This window comes from Callorhinchus milii, unplaced genomic scaffold (assembly GCF_018977255.1).
Source record: "Callorhinchus milii isolate IMCB2004 unplaced genomic scaffold, IMCB_Cmil_1.0 Scaffold24, whole genome shotgun sequence".
NCBI classification, from domain to species: Eukaryota; Metazoa; Chordata; class Chondrichthyes; order Chimaeriformes; family Callorhinchidae; genus Callorhinchus; species Callorhinchus milii.
Genome location: NW_024704765.1, coordinates 3,447,082 through 3,467,155, shown reverse-complemented (window position 1 = coordinate 3,467,155; position 20,074 = coordinate 3,447,082). Strand labels below are relative to the sequence as shown.

Sequence of the window (20,074 nt, the reverse complement as noted above, 5' to 3'; positions counted from 1 at the left end):
TTTTAGACATACAAATAATTTCCTTTCTGGTGACTGACTCCCTCATGTCTCTCAGTATTGAGCTCAGGGTAATGGGGGTGTCGGTGTTAGGCATGGTCATTGTTACATATGGAAACAACATTTGCTTGCTTCCAGTCTGTTGGAACCATTCTAGTCGTCGACCCTATTCTACCAGTTTATTAACATGAGGCAGATCTTTTTACACAAATCTCCTGTGTCATTGAGGGTGTTACACAGTGATGGCAACACACTGCTGCCAGTTAACTCAAGGGCAATGTTGGCTCGTGTCTTCCATTTGGGCTGAATGGTCTTCTTCTGTGCCGTAAATTTCTGTTGTTCCATTAACCTCCATCTGCCATTTGAGCTATTTTCAATAATAATAATAATAATCCTTGCATTTGTTATAGCGCTTTTCACGTCGGGAGGACGTCCCAAAGCGCTTCACAGAACACACTGTAAAGTGAATTGACTGTATATTTGTGGGCGAACGCGGCAGCCAATTGCGCACAGCAATGTCCCACAGACAGTCGTGGATTGAAAATGACCAATTTATTATTGTTTTTGGTTTTGGAGGGATTATTATTAGGCTCTGTGTGGAGTAAGGAAACTTGCCCAAGGTTTCGCCCTCTGCCTGGAATTGAACTCAGGTCTCTCGCTTGCAAAGCGAGTGCTCTAACCACTGAGCTACAGGACTCCAAATCCATTGCACTGTCAACATTATCATTTTCAGGGCAGCTTCTTTTCGGCAAGTAAACGGCTGTACATTTAGAAAAAGAATCGTTGAAAATTTATAGAAATAAGATTTCTTTTAATAGCCTCTTATCAAGTCTCAGAGTGCTATACAATCATCATCATCATAATAATCCTTGCATTTGAAAAGTGCCTTATCACATCTCAACGCACTTCACAGAATATAATGTAAAGTGGATTGTCGATATTTTGGGGGCAAAAAAACACGGCAGTCAGTTGAGTTGAGAGAGTGCCAAGTTGTCAGGCTGAATAATGCAGGGTAAGGTGCCACCAGGAAAAATAATAATTGTACTTTATATAATAATAATTAGTTATACAACATGATATAAAGCACTTTCTGGTTGGTTTTAATGGACTTGCTAACATTTAATTTGGGAGAATTGCATAATGATACAAATACAATGTAAAATTACATTTGTGTAGCGCCTTTCCTGTGGGGAGGACCTGGAGTGTTAATCTACACCATTGCCAAAGTTATGTTCAGTTCCCAGCACCATCTTCATAACATCTTATTGAGTGGTTTTTTGTCTTAGGTCCCAAAATAATCACCTGGGTTACACCTTGGATGAATTCCACATACTCCGAGACGGTTTGTGCTCAAAATTTAGAATTGTGCAGAATCGTGGAAACAAAATTCTTCAATTCAGTCTGAATTGAGTGGAGACCTGTAGCTCATTTCGTGGCTCTTTGTGCTGTGCACAAATTGGTTGCCAGTTCACCGCAAATGCATAGTCACTACACTTTGTACAGTAAAAATCTTTGAGATATCTTGACGATGCGATAAGGTGTATATCAAATGCAAGGTTATTAATATTAATATTTATGACAGACATGTGACACAGAGCATTTAACGATCCTCAGTTGAGCCACTCTATTGTGTTTAGCGAATCCTCTGACTCGGCAAGAACTGTGGCTTGTCTTGAATATAATCTTTTGTGTATTTCAGAGGAAGAAAAGGACCCAATGTACTGGAGGAACCAAGCTCAGAATGTACTGAAACAAGCTCTTAAACTGCAAACCCTAAACACAGCTATTGCTAAAAATATCATTCTGTTCCTGGGGGATGGTAAGTGTTACAAAGGGAAGGAACAAAAGAGAGAACTTGCCTTATTAAACCAATTGATTATGTCAATATGTCTCCAAGCACTTTCCATAATTACCAGTTTCTCCCAGCATCCTGACCACAAATGATCACAAAATGGCTGCTTGGTTGGATCTCTATCCCAGAGTCCCTCCGCCTCGCTCCCTCCCTGGCCTCCTTCAAGGCCCTTCTTAAGACCCTCCTCTTCAACTGTGCCTTCAGCCACCTTCTTACCCACCCTCCCTGCCCTCCACCCCTCCTGATCCCAATCTCCAGCTCAGGTCCAAAATGCCTGACTGTCCAGCACCTTGGAACGTCCTCGTTGTTGTTGCTCCCAAAAGAGTCATTATATATTGTGGAGTCCTGTAGCTCAGTGGTTAGAGCACTCGCTTTGCAAGTGAGAGACCTGAGTTCAATTCCAGGCAGACGGCCAAACCTTGGGCAAGTTTCCTTACTCCACACACCTAATAATAATCCCTCCAAAACCAAAAACAATAATAAATTGGTCATTTTCAATCCATGACTGTTTGTGGGACATTGCTGTGCGCAATTGGCTGCCGCGTTTTCCCACAAATATAAAGTCAATTCACTTTACAGTATATTCTGTGAAGCGCTTTGGGACATCTAGAAGACGTGAAAAGCGCTATATCAAATGCAAGGATTATTATTATTATATTTTATGAGTGGAGACGTTATAAAAATACAAGCTTCCTTTTCCCATGAAAGCGTAGAAACTGTTACATCTGATATCAGGCCTCTTAAACAGCAACAACAACTTGCACTTATATAGTGCCCTCCACGCCGGGCGGCGTCTCAGAGCGCTTATCAGTGCGCTCTTCCCTCCTGTTCCTCGCTGGTACCAGGATCCGCCTGCCCCAAGTTGAATTGAGTTTGAATTCCTCAAGACATGGCTGCCTTGTGGTCACGATAACCACAGCAACTACCCCCTCATACAGATGCCTCCCCCCAGCACACCCCGCCCCATCCCCACTCCCCCTCCATGCATTGGTGGCAGTGTGTGTGTGCACGACACCCTCTATTGCAAAGCTGCCTAGTGAACTCAATAACTTTGTTAACACTGTATTTCTCACTGCGTGGATTAAGGCAGATATTTGATATAGCGCCTCATCACATCTTCAAGATGTCTCACTACGGATCACAGAATACACTGTAATGTGAACTGGCTGTACCTTTTGAGGGGGAAAACGCGGCAGCCAATTGTGCACAGCGGTGTCCCTCAAACAGCCATAGGTTGAGTGACCAATTTGTTATTAGTTAGTTTTTGGAGGGAGATTATTACTCCCAGAAGAGTGATCCTCCAATCGACTAACAACTAGTTCCTACTGACTGCTGGTAAACAGAGGCATGTGGAGTAAGGAAACTTTCCCAACGATTCGCCCTGACCTGACCCGCCCGGGAATCGATCCCAGGTCTTCTCCTGACGACGCGAGGAATAAAGTGGAAAATAAATAGAGCACGTGAAAATGGTGGAGGCACAAGCTCAATCCAGCCCTGGTTTTAAAACTCGCTTTATTTCTCAGAACACGTCTAAGAGCATTCTTTGACGGTACAGAGACAAGAAACTCAAACCTAGATAGTGAGTGTCAGCAAAGTAGTCCGTGGGAGCACTGCGATTTCTCAATCTTAGGCCAATTCCAGTCTTGGCTGGCGTTGCCACAGGCAAAATTGGTTGCCGCATTTATCAACAAAATTCCCAATCACTACATTTTATAGTACAGCATATCTTGAGGAGTGAGTTCTGAAATTTCATTCGTTAGCCTTCAGCTACTAAACCCCAAACTCTCTCACTCTCTGCCTCAATCCCTCCATCTCTCCACCCACATCCTCAATCCATACCCCTCCCCTCCTCAATCTCTCCCCCTCCTCAATCCATTCCCCTCCCCCTCCTCAATCCCCCCCTCTCCTCATTCCCTCTCCCTCCCCACTGTTACAGCATATTATACTACATATAACAACACAATAACAATACAACACATCTATGTGAGCAAAATATTTACCACATAGCATGCACACAGGGGTTGCTCAGTTCTCCAGACAAACAACACACCTCAAAATACACAGCAGATATCAGCTCCTGGAAAACCCTCAGGGACAACTGATTCTGTAACGCAAAACTTCGGAAGACAGACAATTCCCAGTATTGTCTTTAAACCGGCACCATACGGAGTTCAGCCTCTGGAATCGTCCCTTAGATATAGCTGATCCTCACAGTACCTTGCAGTCCTTAGTACTGACAATATAGGGACGACAACACACACAAAGACAATCCCCAGTACTGTCTTTTAAGTATTGACAATATAGGGACGACAACACATATTCGGCACTGTTTCGTAGTCCAGCTAAACAGTAGACCTGGGATTACACCTTGACATGCACTGGAGAGATCACAGAACTAATCATACAGAATCACAGAGAGTGGCTCCTGGAAACCCAACAGAAACAATCAGCTCTTAGCCCAGCACCTCACTCGTACTGTCTAACCTGACTTCTGTGTTTCAAACGGATCAACCACTACTACTGTTACTACTTCTATGCCTAGCAGACAGAACCGAAAACATATTATCCACTACTCCTCCTCTTTCAGTTTTCATGATCACTTTCTTCCTGGAGGTAAATTCCCTCACCCCTGTACATACACATAGATACAGGAGAATCAATATCGATTCCACTGGGAAGTGCGCTGACCCTCTACACAACTCCAACGATTTTAAAGTTACATCCTTCTTTTATGAGTTTCTGACTCCATCTTCCCTGGTCACGGAGAGAGCCCCCACCTTCGCAGATTGCTTTGCACAGAGAGAGATGTGGACAACTTCTGGGCTCCCTTCCACAGTCTGCCTGTTTCTCAGCCTTGAGATCAGCAGAGGTCTAAGACTGCGGCCTTTTCTTGGTGGTCAATTGTTCTTACATCAGTGCTCAAGGACCCGTTGGCTCATTATCTAAGAGGAGGAAACATCTTCCCAGGAAAATATGAAATGTAATCAGGAGCTATCCTCGGCCCATCCAGCAAAGATACTTTAGCCATTTAATTATCAAACCTTCTGGAACATCCGGTTACGGTTTGAAATATACCAATGTATCCCGAGGTGATAGTCAGTATAGTTCAACAACCCCCATCCTCGAATCCTAACTGAAGAGCGATATCTTTAACTGCGGCTATGGTCACTCCCTCTTCTCTACCTGGTGCCCTGCCTTTGCGCAGCGCTCCCAGACGTTATCCTGCGTGAGGGGCAAGACCAGAGAGGGTGGGCTCTGAGCCATCTTTGGCTGGTCCAAGCTGTCACTCACCCAGATGCCGGGCACTGGGGTGGTCAGTATTGGCAGCCAATCATCGGGGGATTTTCCTGATTTCCTATATGGCCCAGTACGCCCTGGGGGTGTTGGCCGGGGTGGCATGTGGTTCTGACTTGTCTATCGTTATTTTTCTCTCCAGGTATGGGGGTGCCCACTGTCACCGCAGCTCGCATTCTGAAGGGGCAATTGGCCAATCGCACTGGAGAGGAGGGCTTCCTAGAGATGGATAAATACCCACATGTGGCTCTTTCAAAGGTGATTTATATCCCATCAAAGTTAGAGTTAGCTGCCATCCATCCATCTGTCAATCACAATAACAATAATAATTCTTGCATTTGATACACTACATTTAGATTATTGTGTGCAGTTCTGGTCCCCACATTATAGAAGGGATGTAGAGGCACTGGAGAGGGTGCAGAGAAGATTCATAAGGATGATCCCAGAACTGAGAGGCTATACCTATCAGCAAAGGCTGAACATGCTTGGACTCATCTCTTGAAAAGCGGAGGGTAAGGGGTGACCTGATAAAGGTCTTTAAAATGATGAAAGGTTTTGATAGGGTCGACATAGGGAAGATGTTTCCACTTGTGGGGGAGACCAAAACCAGGGGCCATCAATATAAAAGAGTCACAAATAGATCAAATAGGGAAGTTAGAAGAAATTTCTTCACACGGAGAGTAGTGGGAATGTGGAACATGTCCACCAACAAGAAGTTGTTGAGTCAAATAGCATTGATGTATTTAAGGGAAAGCCAGAGAGGTACGTGAGGGAGAAAGGAATAGAAGGTTTTGCTTGAAGGCTTAGTTGAGGAAGGGCAGGAGGAGGCTCATGTGGAGCATTGACACCGGCATAGATCATTGAGTCGAATGGCCTGTTTCTGTGCTGTATATTCTAATGTATTCTAATGTATATTGAGCCTGATCATGTTGTGTCTGTGCTGGCGCTCACTCCCCCACTGAAGCTCTCTACTCTAACCCCATTGCCAGTACTTTCTCTCCTCTTAAGATATTGGTCTCATTCCTTTTGAAATTTTACTTTCTCAGCCTCAGCGATCACTTGTGACCGGATAGCAAAGTCAGTTGTGTAATTATCCGAATGTAAATATCTCAAAATGTTCAAAGGTTATGAAATTCACCAATTGCACATTTCCTGTTAAACAAATCAGTTAAGAAGAAATGTAAATTATTTCTCCCCCCCCAATCCTCACTAGGCAAGAAAACAAATTTAGCAACTCAATCCACAACTACTTGTGGGACACTGCTGTATGCAATTGGCTGCCGTGTTTTGCTCACAAAATACAGTCAATTCACTGTATAATATATTCTGTGAAGGGCTGTGAGACATCTCAATGACGTGATAAGGCACTATCTCAAATGCAAGGATTATTATTATACTAGCTGTACCCGTTGCAGTTTTGCTTGCAATTAAAGGAGCCAATATGGAACATAGATGGACACACAATCTCCACTTGGCGCCCTGACTCTGCACAGCTCTGACACACAGACATTTTGTCTTTATACTTAGCTGGGAGGAATCCAGTGGGAGGATTCCTTTAATATATTTTCTCTCACAGTCCCACTCAGTCTCGTTCTCTCTCTCTCTCTCTCTTTCTCTCTCTCAGTCTGTCACTCTCTGTCTTTCCCACAAACCACACAGGCACTACACTTTATAATATATTCTCTCCCTCTCCCTTTCAGTCTCTCGCTTTCAGTCTCTCTCTCTGTCTCGCTCCCAGTCTCTCTCTCTGTCTGTCCCAGATGGGAGGACTGTAGCTCCCCGACAACCAGAAAAAGACGTGCCATACATTTATTGCAGAATATAGATATAGGTCTCTGAACAGTGTGTGCTTTCCTCTGTCGCTATGTAGTTGCAGATAACGATGCATACCTCATATTTTGGGGCTTAATTATAGCAATTTTTAATATAGCTCATCAACAATAGGAAATCCACCCCCAAAAAAAAGTATATGCCCATGACACTGCCAGTTGCAAGACCTTTCTGATGAGGTATAAATAATGTCTCTACGTCAATCGTTTATTGCGTGAGTGTCAGATACACAGATGCACAGACAGACAGAGAGACACCTTGTCATTATTAGTATAAGACGACGTGTGTAGTTTGAATTCGCAGTTAGAGATGTGGATTTTAGTGTGATGTGTTCTGCTTTCTCCCCCACAGACGTACAACACGAACGCCCAGGTGCCGGACAGCGCTGGGACTGCCACAGCGTACCTGTGTGGTGTGAAGGCAAATGAGGGGACGGTGGGTGTGAGCGCGGCTGCCTTGCGCAAGCAGTGCAACACCACCTTCGGCAACGAGGTCACCTCCATCCTCAAATGGGCAAAAGATTCTGGTGAGGAGCCTCACCTGGTCCACTTCTCTGGCCTCACACCCCCTTGTCCCACCATCGATAGCTAAGATATCGGCCACTACTCCACCACTGCTCTCTGGAACTCTCTCCCTCAATCTCTCCGCCTTGCCCTCTCCCGCCCCACTTTCAGATCCCGCCTAAAGACCATCCTTTTTGATCGTGCTTTTGATTAGCCTTTTGTATGGTCTGGAGGAGCAGCCCCTTGAATTGAAACTTCCCCATATTGAGGTTCCTACAAGGGGAGAAGTTGGGAGCAGCGGAGAGGATGTAAAAAAGGCACTCGTTCCAGTCAGTGAGAACCCTGTACAAGGTTGTGAAATCGAGCGGTATTTGAAACAGGTTTAGTGTGATTAAACATTGTTGGGTTTACATCATAAGAACATAAGAAATTCTAGACGAAAAAGACCAAGGTCCATCTAGTTCGCCATCCACCTTCCTGGCGGTCGCCTGCACTTATGTCCCAAACTCCCTATGTCTATATCCCATAATGTCATTTCCTGAAAGGAAACATCTAATCTGTGTTTGTGTTTCAACATTTCCTGCTTCAACCGTCTCCCTAGGGAACCTGTTCCACAGGATCACTATTTGCTCACCGACATAATATTTGAGTAGATTCATTCTGAATTTACGCCCTTCAATCACAGGCCATGTCCTCTGGTTTTATATTCTGGACAAGTTGAAACATCCTGTCATGACTTATATTGTCCTGACCCTTTAGAAACGTAAAAACAGCAATCATATCGTCTCTCCATCTTCTCTTTTCCAGTGTGAATATGCCCAATTTACATAGTTGCATTGTTTTCTGCCCTCGATGCACTTTTTTAAATATATAATAATAAGCCTTATCACGTCATCGAGACATCTCGGAGCACTTTACAGAATACATTGTAAAGAGTGTATTTTGTGGGCGAAACGTGGCAGCCAATTGTTCACAGCAGTGTCCCACAAACAGTCATGGTTTGAGTGACCAAATTATTATTTTTTTTGGAGGAATTATTACTCTCGGAAAGGGATCCGCCAATTGACTAACAATCAGGTTCTACTTACAACAACAATACCAACTTGCATTTTTATAGCCCCCTTTACACCGGGTAACATCCCAGAGTGCTTAACAGTGGCGTAATCTGACTGCTAGGCCTGTGGAGTAAGGAAACTTGCCTTAGGTTTTGCGCCACCTGGGAACCAAACCCAGGTCCTCTCGCTTGTGAGGCTTGCATGCTAACCTCTATGCTTCGGGACTTCAAGAACTGTGAAAAACCATCTTTCAAATGAAGAATTTTACATCAATCCGCATGATTCTTGACTCATAAAAACAAACTGTTGTTCAGGCTAAAACCATAAACAAGTTTAGGTCTAAAGAGCCGGGAGTTCTCTTGGCAAAGAGAATGGAGTTTCTCTTGGTTCTCCTTGCTAATAAATCCCTAGAGAAAAAAAAGATTATTCACTTCATGGTTGTTTGTGGAACATTCCTGTGTGCCAATTGGTTACGTCAAGAGGCTTCAGTAGGGTTTTTAAATAAATTCAAGCTGCACATTAAAGATCCGTTGGTTTAATGTACTAAAGTGCTCAAGGAAATAAGTCAAAGTCCTGAAAGGAGGGGTATGTGGTGTCCAAAGGCCACAACAGGCTCAGAGAGGAGGTGCTTTTCGAATTGGGGGTCAACCCTGGGACAAGAATATTAAACACAAAAAAGAACCTGGAGCTTGATGTACAGCCTAAAATTCGCAAAATAAAATTGCTGTCCTGAGGGTCAAATAAAGGGATGGAGCTATGACCCAGAGAGGAACAAACCTGGAGAGGCACCACCTGCTGGTGTTCAGTAAAGTGTTTCTTAAATAAATTAATGAACGCCTTGAGGAATACCACAAACTTTACCCCGAGACGAAGATGATTTTTTTCCACAAGTGCTCAGAGAAACTACCCCTGTGCGTGCCTCTATATCAATGACATGAGATAAATACTTGTTCTTGTTGTTGATTGTCCTTTGCTAAAAGGGTTTCTTCCCCAGGGAAATCCACTGGCATCGTAACAACTACGCGGGTCCAACACGCGACCCCCAGTGCGGCCTACGCTCACTCTGTCAATCGTGACTGGTACGCAGACTGCGACATGCCACAGGAGGCTCGTGATCAGGGCTGTAAGGACATTGCTCAGCAACTCATCCTCAACATTCGCCACATCGAGGTAATCCACAGCTCAGCAGCTTAAACTCTCCTGGTTTGATTTGCGGCAGAATTTGGCCAAGTCTTGTTTTTTAGCGTGAAACAAACTGACCATTACAGTAAAAGTCTGGTCATATAATCGCCTAAGTCGTATATCTGCCCAAATCCCGTTCAAGAGTTTATATTCAATGCAAGCTTGACCCAACTCAAACTTTGCCTAAGTCATATTAAATGTTCCCAATTTATGTGAGGATTACTGTAATAATAAAATAATAATCCCTGCACTTGACATTGCACCTACAAAAGTCTCGAAAAGAGTTTTTCTATGAAGTGTGGTGGCTGCGTACGGTGCTGTATAAATGTATGCCAGGGTGCCCAGCCACTACTGGTAAGCTGTTTGGGATGTCCTCCCAATGTGAAAGACGCTATATGAATATAAATGTGAATTGCCCACAATATATACAGTCAATTCTCGTTACTGTGAAGCGCTTTGAGACATCTTGAAGGCGTATATCAAATGCCAAGGAATCTTATTGTTGTATTGCATGTTATTGTGTAACACAGGCCTAAAAGGCAATGGTTGAACAGAGTTTGTGTGTTGTTGTGGAACAGGTGATCATGGGGGGAGGCAGGAAGTACATGTTCCCGAAAGGTACCCCCGACGAAGAATACCCGACCGAGGGGAAGGCCAATGGGACTCGATTGGATGGAAAGAACCTGGTGCAGGAGTGGAAAGACAGTAAACAGGGCAAGGTGGGCTTTACTTTATTGCAATAACGCGATGGTTGAGGTCCCATAAAATCTCAGCCAGGTTTTTAACGGGGCGCAATTGCTGGTCATCGCTCCCACTGATCAACATGACCGGTGATGACCAGGGTCACACCAGAAGTGAGGTCGATGTCGACCCGATGACCCAGAAGTCGGCCATTTTTTCAGCATGGGAAGCCACCACCCATAGGATGTCAGGGCATCCGTGCTGTAAGCAAACATGTTACAACTGGGCTCTACTGTACCATTGAAACTGAAAGATTATTTTAGACTGATGTGCCGGGGTTTGGAAGATTGAGGTATTGGCCATTAGAAAAAATGCAGATAATTCAACAATGTGTCAGTTTGGCCACATACTTGCTTGGTTTGGATCCAGGCCACACGTCCAGCTCACAGTGTAGGCTGATGCTCAGTCCTGAGGGAGGGGGGTGGGGGAGGGGAATGGTGCTGTATTAACAATAACACGTGTGGAGTCCTGTAGCTCAGTGGTTAGAGCACTCGCTTTGCAAGAGAGAGACCTGAGTTCAATTCCAGGCAGAGGGCGAAACCTTGGGCAAGTTTCCTTACTCCACACAGAGCCTAATAATAATCCCTCCAAAAAACCAAAAACAATAAATAAATTGGTCATTTTCAATCCACGACTGTTTGTGGGACATTGCTGTGCGCAATTGGCTGCTGCGTTCGCCCACAAATATACAGTCAATTCACTTTACAGTGTGTTCTGTGAAGCGTTTTGGGACGTCCTCCCGACGTGAAAAGCGCTATATCAAATGCAAGGATTATTATTATTATTATTATTATTATTAACACTCCCCCACCCTGACCCTGCAGTGTCAGCCTAGCCCTGGGGAGTATCCAACCATTTGGTTGCTGAGGGCCGGATGCTGGATTTGAACCCGGCAGGCCACATAGGCAATATTACCAACCATGTCCTCCCAACCCTGGCTCCTGGCCGCTGCCATGAGATATTAGCTCCAGGTCCTGGTGTGCGGCTTGAACCCACAATCTTCAGCCTCACAGATGGGAGAGCTACTAACTGAGACAAGTCAACAAGTCGTGTAATGAGATAGAAGATAATGCACTTAATGTAATGTCAAAATGCCACAAAGCTTTTCACAGCAATTACTGCCATGTATAGTGACTTTTTTTTATGATATCTGGAATATTCTGGAGGATTGCTGGCCAGCACAACAGGAGAAACTCTCTTTCCATTCCCAATTGTGTGGCGCAGGAACTCAGTGCTCTTCGAAGGCTTGGTGTTGCGGTTGTCGGAAGTGGCTATGTGTTCGTGTGTGATGAGGGGGCGATATCTCAGCTGTGAATGACTTCCCACTCTCTTCTTTCATCTCCTCAGAGAGCTGAGTACATCTGGAACAAGCAGCAGCTCAAGCAGCTGAACTTATCCAAAGTGGATTATTTAATGGGTAAGACTTATTACGGTCTGGAATGCACTGCATGGAAGGGTGGTGAAAACAGCTTTCATAAGGGAATTGCATATGTACTTAAAAGATGCAATGAATGGGCCCAATTGATGGACGTATGTGCAGAGCTATGGAGTAAGAGCGGGGGAGTAGGACTAGTTGGTAGCTCTTCCAAAGAGCTGGACCAATGGCCTTCTTCTGTGCTGTAAGATTCTATGGTTGTATGCTTAAGATCCACGGTGATGGCATCTGGTGGATCTCAGTCTCTACAGCGATGGTATCTGTGCTGTTTTCAGCCTTGTTGTCTCCTGAGCGCCCATCAATGTGGGGATTCATTATCTCACAAGGTGGCTTCTGGCTCTTGGAAGCATTGTTGGTGGACGGGGGTGGGGGGGCATGAGTGGGGGAAGGGAATGGAAATCACCCCGGAAATTAGCCCCCTCTCTCCTCTCTCTCAATCGCTTCTCCCTTCCTCACCCTATCTCCTGCTCAGCTATGAGCTGGGAATCCCGTTGTAAACCATATCCCATTGACTGCTGTATTTAGGGTTACACAATATTTCCCTTGATGTGCAGGATCCTCCTGTACCACATTCTTGCGAGGTCGCCATGGTGACTGTATCGGGGCTGCTCTCAGACTATACAGTAACGTTATCCGTGCTCTTCTCAGTCCACTCAATCCACGACTGTTTGCGGGACACTGCTGTGTGTAATTGGCTGCTGTGTTTTGACCACAAAATACAGGGTCAATCCAATTTACAATATATTCTGTGAAGGACTTTGAGACGTAATAAAACTCTATATCAAATGCAAGGATTATTATTCTGACAAAAGGTCATGGACCTGAAGATGTTGCCTGACCTGCTGAGTGTTCCCAGCAACTTGTGTTTCTATTATTATTATTATTTATTGTTATTGCTGTTGTTCTCACTCTCCACGGTTACAGTGATTGACGGGCGTGTGTCCGCTGTCTCTCCACAGCTCTGTTTGAACACGGGGACATGCAGTATGAGCTGGACAGAAACCAGGAAACGGACCCGTCCCTGGAGGAAATGGTGGAAGTGGCGCTCACCATCCTGTCCAGAAACCCCAACGGTTTCTTCCTGCTGGTGGAAGGTCAGAGTCACAGACAGCAGTTTAGAGGAGAGTTTAAAAAGAGTTTGTCCTTTTTCTTGATTAAAAGTTCTTGGAGGATATAAAGGTGTGAAAATGACCACGGAGTCCCCAAAGGAATTTAAAGAACCTTCAGTCCCAGAGATCTGCCATTTTGTCTAATGTCTAATTTTCAGTTTTTTGTAAGACATTTCTTCGCAACTAATGTGCAACCATTAGATTTCTAAAATGTCAAATGTACTGAAGAAATCCCCAATCATGTCTGTGCTGCTGCTTGCTTCCCCACGGGAGAGAGCTGGGAACGGGGTTAGAGTAGAGAGCTCCAGTGAGAGAGCTCTATTTCTATGATCTTCTGAGTTCCTTTCCGCCAAGACTTGCTTCCTGCCCCCTATCACCTCAGCCCTCCTGTGTGTCGGGCAAGCTTTCAGCCCCTTCACCCCCACCCCACCCCCATTCTCTGAAACTCTCTTTGAATCCTTCTATCTTGCTCTCAAAGCTCATCTGAAACCTACATATCTTCAGTCAACCATTCTAACCTCCACCCCATCCCCCACCACCCCAAAACCCTGCTCTTACTTCCACTGCCTCTGTGAACAGATCCAAGATAATTCCCTCCTGTAAACAGTTGGTGCTGTGTCTGTGCTGGTGCCCAGCTCCTCCTCTAGTACCATCTACACTAATAATAATAATAGTAATAATCCTTGCATTTATAAAGCGACTTATCACATCATTGAGACATCTCAAAGCGCTTCACAGAATATATTGTAAAGTAGATTGAAACGTGGCGGCCAATTGTGCCCTAATCCCAGTCCCTGCTCTTTTCCCCCACAGCCTTTAATATTATTTTCCTTCAAGTATTGTTTCCTTGTTTCCTTCAAGTATTATTTCCTTCGAATTCCCTGTTAAGCACTGTTTTGATTTCAGATTCAAAAGCCATTTACCATAACAACCCCTATATGTGTAAAACAAAATCCAGGAATCATAGAATATTTATAGCGCAGAACATTTCAGCCCATCAATTCCATGTCTTCTCCCAAGACAACGAATCTAATCTCACATTCCTGCTTGCTTCTTCTTTGCCAGGCATCTAATTTGCTTGTAAACGAACTGATGGCCTTGGCCTCAACAATGGATTCCATTGTCATACTTACGAGATAATGTTTCACCCACAAAATTCACAGTCAATTCACTTTACAGTACATCCTGTGAAACGCTTTGAGATTTGATAAGGATGCAAGGATTGTTATTATTATTATATGTTAGACATCCGGCTGAGCTCGTGTCTGAGATGCTTCCTCTCTGTGTAGGTGGACGGATCGATCACGGACACCACGAAGGCAAAGCCAAGAAAGCTTTATTTGAAGTGGTGGAATTTGACAAGGCGATCGGCAAGGCCGGGGTTTTGACCAGTGCGAGGGACACGCTGTCCGTGGTTACGGCTGACCACTCTCATGTCTTCACCTTCGGGGGCTACACTAACCGAGGCAACAACATTTTTGGTGAGTTGAACGGGCTATTTGTTCCAGTGGCCTGAGAACTAGATTACAACAACAGCAACTTGCATTTACACAGAACCCCTCATACAGGGTAGCGTCCCAGAGCTCTTGACAGTGGAGGAGCACAACATTGAGCTGGGAGGAGGGAGTGGGAGGTGGGTGCTGGGAGGAAGTGACCAAAAGCGTGGTTGACAAGGAAAGCTCTCCCTGAAAATGGGGAAGGAGGGTGCAAGGCGGAGGGATGGAGGAAGAGAGTTACAGAATTTTGGGGCTTAGCGGTTGAAAGCGCAATCACTGATGGTGGAACGGAGGGCACCAGCGGAGGAGGCTCGAGACAGCTGAGAGGAGGCAGTGGGTGGTGAAGTGGGGAGTAAGCAGCTTGGAAGTAGGAGCAAAAAGGTAAAGGACGAAAGTTGAATAATTAACTGCTCCGAAACGTAATCCACAGCTCTGGGTTACATTCCTATTGGAACAAAGGGAGGTTCACTGTGGAGTGCATTAACACAGCGTTCAATCATTAAAAGGCTGACATTTCTCTCCAGTGTTTTTACTGTTTCTGTTACTGTTTACATTTTACTGGGGATCAGCCTCATTGCTCTCCTTTGCGCTGCCTCTTAACAACAACAATAACAACTTTATATTTATATAACGCCCTTCGAGCAGGGTAGCATCTTGGAACGCTTAGCAGTGAGGGAGAGAGGGGCTTAGTCACTGAAAGCACGGCTGCTGATGGTGCTGTGGAGGGCATGAGGGACATGTAGGAGGCTCGGGACAGCTGAGCGGAGGCAGTGGGTGGTGAAGTGAGGAGTAAGCAGCTTGGAAGTGCCGGGGTGTGAAGCGATTTGTGGATTGGATCAGCTTTGCTGCTCTCCTCTGTTCTGCCTCTAAACACTGGAGATCATCCTCGCTGAACTGTATTGTAAGGCAGGTCCTCACCTTGTTGTATGCCTTCCTTCCAGGTCTCGCTCCATTTCTAAGTGACATCGACCACAAGCCGTTTACTTCCATCCTGTACGGGAACGGACCTGGCTACAAGCTAGCCAGCGGGGAGCGACGCAACCTGTCGAGTGTTGATATCAGTAAGTTGTAAAAACTGGACCCTTCTTCAATCTTTGGGCCGGGCATAAAATGTGCAGTAGTTCCAGGTTTACTGATGTTTGAGACATTCTTTACTTTAGACCAGAGGACTGGAATTCCACACCATCTTTCTGGTGGTTATAATCCCTCCAAAGAAAAAAAATGTGGCCACTCAAACTGCAGGTGTGCCCAATTGGCTGCCATTTTTTGCCCACGAGATATACAGTCAATCCACTTTACAGTATATTCTGTGAAACACTTTGGGATGTCTCAAGACGGTATAAGGTGCTATATCAAATGTAAGGATTATTATTATGTCTGGATGTGAGGTGATAGTTCCGGCTAAAATTTGAATGAAATGCTGAGAAACATAGCAAACCCAGGTGAAGTGAGGTGAAGAGGCCATTCTGTCCACTGAGTCTGTTTCACATGTGCATTAGAACATAAGAACATAAGAAATAGGAGCAAGAGTAGGCCATTCGGCTCTTCGGGCCTGCCCCGCCATTTAATAAGATCATGGCTGATCTTCTAACCTAATTACATTTACCCGCCCTATTTCCATATCCCTTAATCCTTCTAGTTTTTAAAAATCGATCGATCTCAGTCTTGAATATGTTCAATGACTGAGCATCCACAGCCTCTGGGGTAGAGGATTCCATAAATTCTGGAGTAGAGAATTCCATAACTTCACTACCCTCTGAGTGAAGAAATGTTTTCTCAACTCAGTTCTAAAAAGCTGACGTTTAATCCTGAGATTATGACCCCTAGTTTTAGATTTTTAGATTTAGGTGAAGCAGTCTCATGGCATCTACCCTTAAAAATCTTATAGGTTTCTATAAGATTAATTCTTCTATATTCTAGAGAATATAGGCCTGGTCAACTCAACCTCTCCTCGTAGGTCAACCCCCTCATCCCAGGAACCAACCTAGTGAACCTGCGTTGCACCCCCTCTAAGGCGAGTATATCATTTCTTAGATAAGGATTAAATATTGGCAAACCTTTTAATTGCTATGCCTTTTGCCAAGCCATTTAATATCTCTTTGAATGCAGTCCGAGGCACTGCCTGGTGTGAAAGGCGCTGTATAAACCCAAGTTGCTGTTGAACCAAGTCTTCAAAACTCTCTCTTAATAGGAGCCTTTAATGAAGTTCTTTCAGGCATTTTCAAAAGGTGTTGTATGGAATGAAAGTTGATCGGACAGAACTTCCTGAAAGCGATCAAGGGGCATTGAAGTGATTCATCACTCATTAAGTCAAGCCAGTCTGAGGCAGCAATAAACAAGACAGAATGCTGGACCAAATCAGTTGCGTTTAGAATCCCAGAAGTCACACTCAAGTTATACAGTACTCTGATCAACGAACAGACAAGCTCAGGCTCTTCAGACTTGAGAGAAGTCAACTCAGAGGACCTCATAGGGGTGTATGATAATAATCCCTCAAGAAAAAAAACAATAATAAATTGGGCACTTCGATCCACGACTGTTTGTGGGGACGCTGCTGTGCGCAATTGGGTGCCACATTTCGCCCCCAAATATACAGTCAATTCACTTCACAGTCTATTATGTGAAGCGCTTTGAGATGTCAAGAAGTTGTGAAAAGCTCTATATCAAATGCAAGGATTATTATTATTATTATTATAACATTTGAAATGGGATTGAAAAGTAAACCCATTTCAATACTTTACAATGTCCCAAGACAGAACAAGTGGACATGGCGTTATCAAGGTAAGCTCAGGGTATCACGAGATATAGAGCAAAGACAGGTAAATAAAGTTGAGGTACAGATTAGCCATGAAAATAGAAAAGTGGAACAGACTTGAGGGCTGAATGAACCACTCCTGTTCCTAAGGACAATCTCAGGACAGACACCAGGAAATTGTTATTCATCCAAAGGATAATTAACGACTTGAACAGGTTACCAGGAACAATAACAACAAAAGTACATTTGTACAGCACCTTTCATGTTGGGAGATGTCCCAAAACGCTGGACAGTCAGTGTTTCAGACCCAAGCTGGGGGTCGGGATCCGGAAGGGTGGAGGGCAAAGGGAAATGTGCGTGATTGAAGATACGATACGCCTGCGATATGAGCCAGTGGCAGAGCCGGGCGATGTTGTGGAGATGGGGGAAGCCAGAGCGGGTCATGGAACGTATGTGGGGTAGGAAGGATAGTTGAGGGTTAAACAAACCGCCAAAGTTTTGGACTGGCTTAGTAAGGTGGAGTGTGCATCCCTTGGATGGGTGGTTGAGGCCAGGACGATGGATCCATTTAAACAGCAGCTCGAAGCTCTGATGGGAAGATGGTGGGGTGGCTGATCAATGGCATGAGATCAAAGGACTTGAAGGGCCTTCCTCACCCAAACCGATTTGTTGATCTTCCTCCTTTTCTCTTTATTTCAGATGCCAAGAGCTATCTGGCCCAGTCGGCTGTGCCCCTGAAGCAGGAGACTCATGGAGGGGAAGATGTGGCCATATTTGCCAAAGGCCCAATGGCTCACCTGTTCCACGGGGTGCACGAGCAGAACTACATTGCCCACGTCATGGCCTACGCCGCTTGTATTGGTCAGAACAAGGAGCACTGCAGCTCCTCAACCTGGCCCAGGCCTAGTGCTGCTCCCAGCACTGCAGTGGCCAGCGCCAGCTTATTACTGCCATTGCTGCTGTTACTGCTGCTGTCCTGAGCTGAGCTCCGAGTGCTGAGCAAGGCGTTGTGTGGCGGATTTGTATTATCCACTTCAGGAGGTCCTGGTCCTTTCAATGCAATGGTTCTGGTCTGTGGAACCGCACAGTGACCTGTCGGGAGATGGAGTCCTGTGGGCCCATAACTGTAGCATATAATACACCCTTGGTGATAGCCTTGCTCCACAAAGCAGTCCCTTTCCCCTTCCCGTCCTCACTCAGCCCCCTCACTCACCCCTTCTATCCTCAAAACCCAGGCACGAAAGGCCTTGTACAAGACGATGACTGAAATACAACCACTAACTAAACCTGAAACATTCCCTTCCCCCCTCCCCCACCCTCGCCAGGCACAGCAGCCAAGTGAACCCTTCACAGAGCTCCTGAGCCCCAGCAGCAGCTGGACTGCTCCTCTCTCACTTTGTCACAGTCACGTTCCCTGTTATATATAACGGGAACTTCAGGAACTCTTTCCCTGGTAGTGTAAAGGCTCGTAGGAGAGTCCTGAGCTGCTGGTGGGCTGCCACCCAGTCCCGGACATATCCCTCCACGTTTATTCTCTGCGAGTTCCCAACAAACTCCTCAATTTGCTTTATTTTCCAAAAAGAAGCCCCAAAGTCCCTAATGGACCAGAAGCGTTGGCTGGACAGGGCAGAGCGTGAGCGTGAGTGCAATGTGTCCATCCTATTGCAGGGATGGAGCTACAGTGTGTGTGTGTGTGTGTGTGTGTGAGTGTGGACTCAGCTTGGTTTCAGCCAGGAAGCTGATTCTTCTGCTGGGCTGTGTTTATAGAACTGATTCTGACTCTGCAAACTTTTTAATTAAAAATAATGTTTCTGGGAGGGGGAGGGATGGGAGAAATCAAGATTATTGTTGTGATTTTAATGACCAATTTTTACAACCTGTCGGGTTCCCAACTCTTCCCTCCACAAGCTGCAGATCATCCAGAACTTTGCAGCTCATGTCCTCTCCCACACCAGGCTCCTTGACCCACCCCCATAACCCCCAACCTCGCCTGGCTCCACTGGCTCCTCATCCCCCAGAGGATAGAATCTCATTGTCACCTTCAAGGCCCTCCATGGCCTTGTTCCTTCCTACCTCTCTGACCTGTTGACCATATCAACCTGTCTGCTCCCTCTGATCAGCAGGTGGTGGCCTGTTGTACATCATCTGCCTTCAGCCTTTCTGCCCCCACCCTACGGAACTCCATCCCAGATTTCCTTTGCCTCACTCCCTCCCTTGCCTACTTCAAGGCACACCTCAAAACCCTTGTCTTCGGCCACCCTCCTACCCTTCCTGCCCTCCAGCCTCCCCGGTCCCAACACGCAGCTCAGGTCCAAATTCTTGACTGTCAAGACTTGGGATGTCTTCCCGACATGAAAGGCGCTGTTTAAATGTAATTTTGTATTGCGGGTGTTTTTAAAACCTAAAGGAACAGTACAGTATAACTTTTTTAAGTACCTGCTTTTCAACATAGTCTTCTTTAGCAGCTTTGTGGCTACTTTATGTTGTAAAATGAGCCAATAACTATTAAGTGTTTCTTCACCTTGAGCAATTTTCTTAGACTCTGGGATAGAATTTGGCAATGCAGCATATGAGCAATCCATTAGTGGCCGACATTACCAAAGGCAACATACGTCAAACTAGACAACATTTTTACCCATTTATTTTCAAGAGAACTAACTATTTATACCGCTGGCCCATTGAACACATTTAACAGCAAAATCAGGGGAAAGGCTAGAAGGTACATCTTCACTCAGTAGCTATTGTAGCTGGGTCAATGGAATTGTTCACAGGGGAAATGGCTAAGCACTTGATCAGAAATTACATGAAGGAGCCACAAAGAGCGA

At 45.2% G+C, this 20,074-nt stretch overlaps 1 protein-coding gene across 1 annotated transcript in view; it reads left to right on the top strand.

The window, feature by feature from the left end:
• Positions 1–19,077, top strand: part of alpl (alkaline phosphatase, biomineralization associated) — a 29,282-nt gene extending 10,205 nt beyond the window's left edge. Inside the window, exons 3-12 of the mRNA XM_042343695.1 lie at positions 1,697–1,816; positions 5,286–5,401; positions 7,325–7,499; positions 9,526–9,701; positions 10,292–10,432; positions 11,802–11,871; positions 12,849–12,983; positions 14,288–14,479; positions 15,436–15,555; positions 17,949–19,077. Coding sequence (XP_042199629.1) covers positions 1,697–1,816; positions 5,286–5,401; positions 7,325–7,499; positions 9,526–9,701; positions 10,292–10,432; positions 11,802–11,871; positions 12,849–12,983; positions 14,288–14,479; positions 15,436–15,555; positions 17,949–18,229 — 1,526 coding nt within the window. The 3' untranslated portion in view covers positions 18,230–19,077. The remainder of the gene's footprint in view (positions 1–1,696; positions 1,817–5,285; positions 5,402–7,324; positions 7,500–9,525; positions 9,702–10,291; positions 10,433–11,801; positions 11,872–12,848; positions 12,984–14,287; positions 14,480–15,435; positions 15,556–17,948) is intronic.
• The last annotated feature ends 997 nt before the right edge of the window (positions 19,078–20,074 follow it).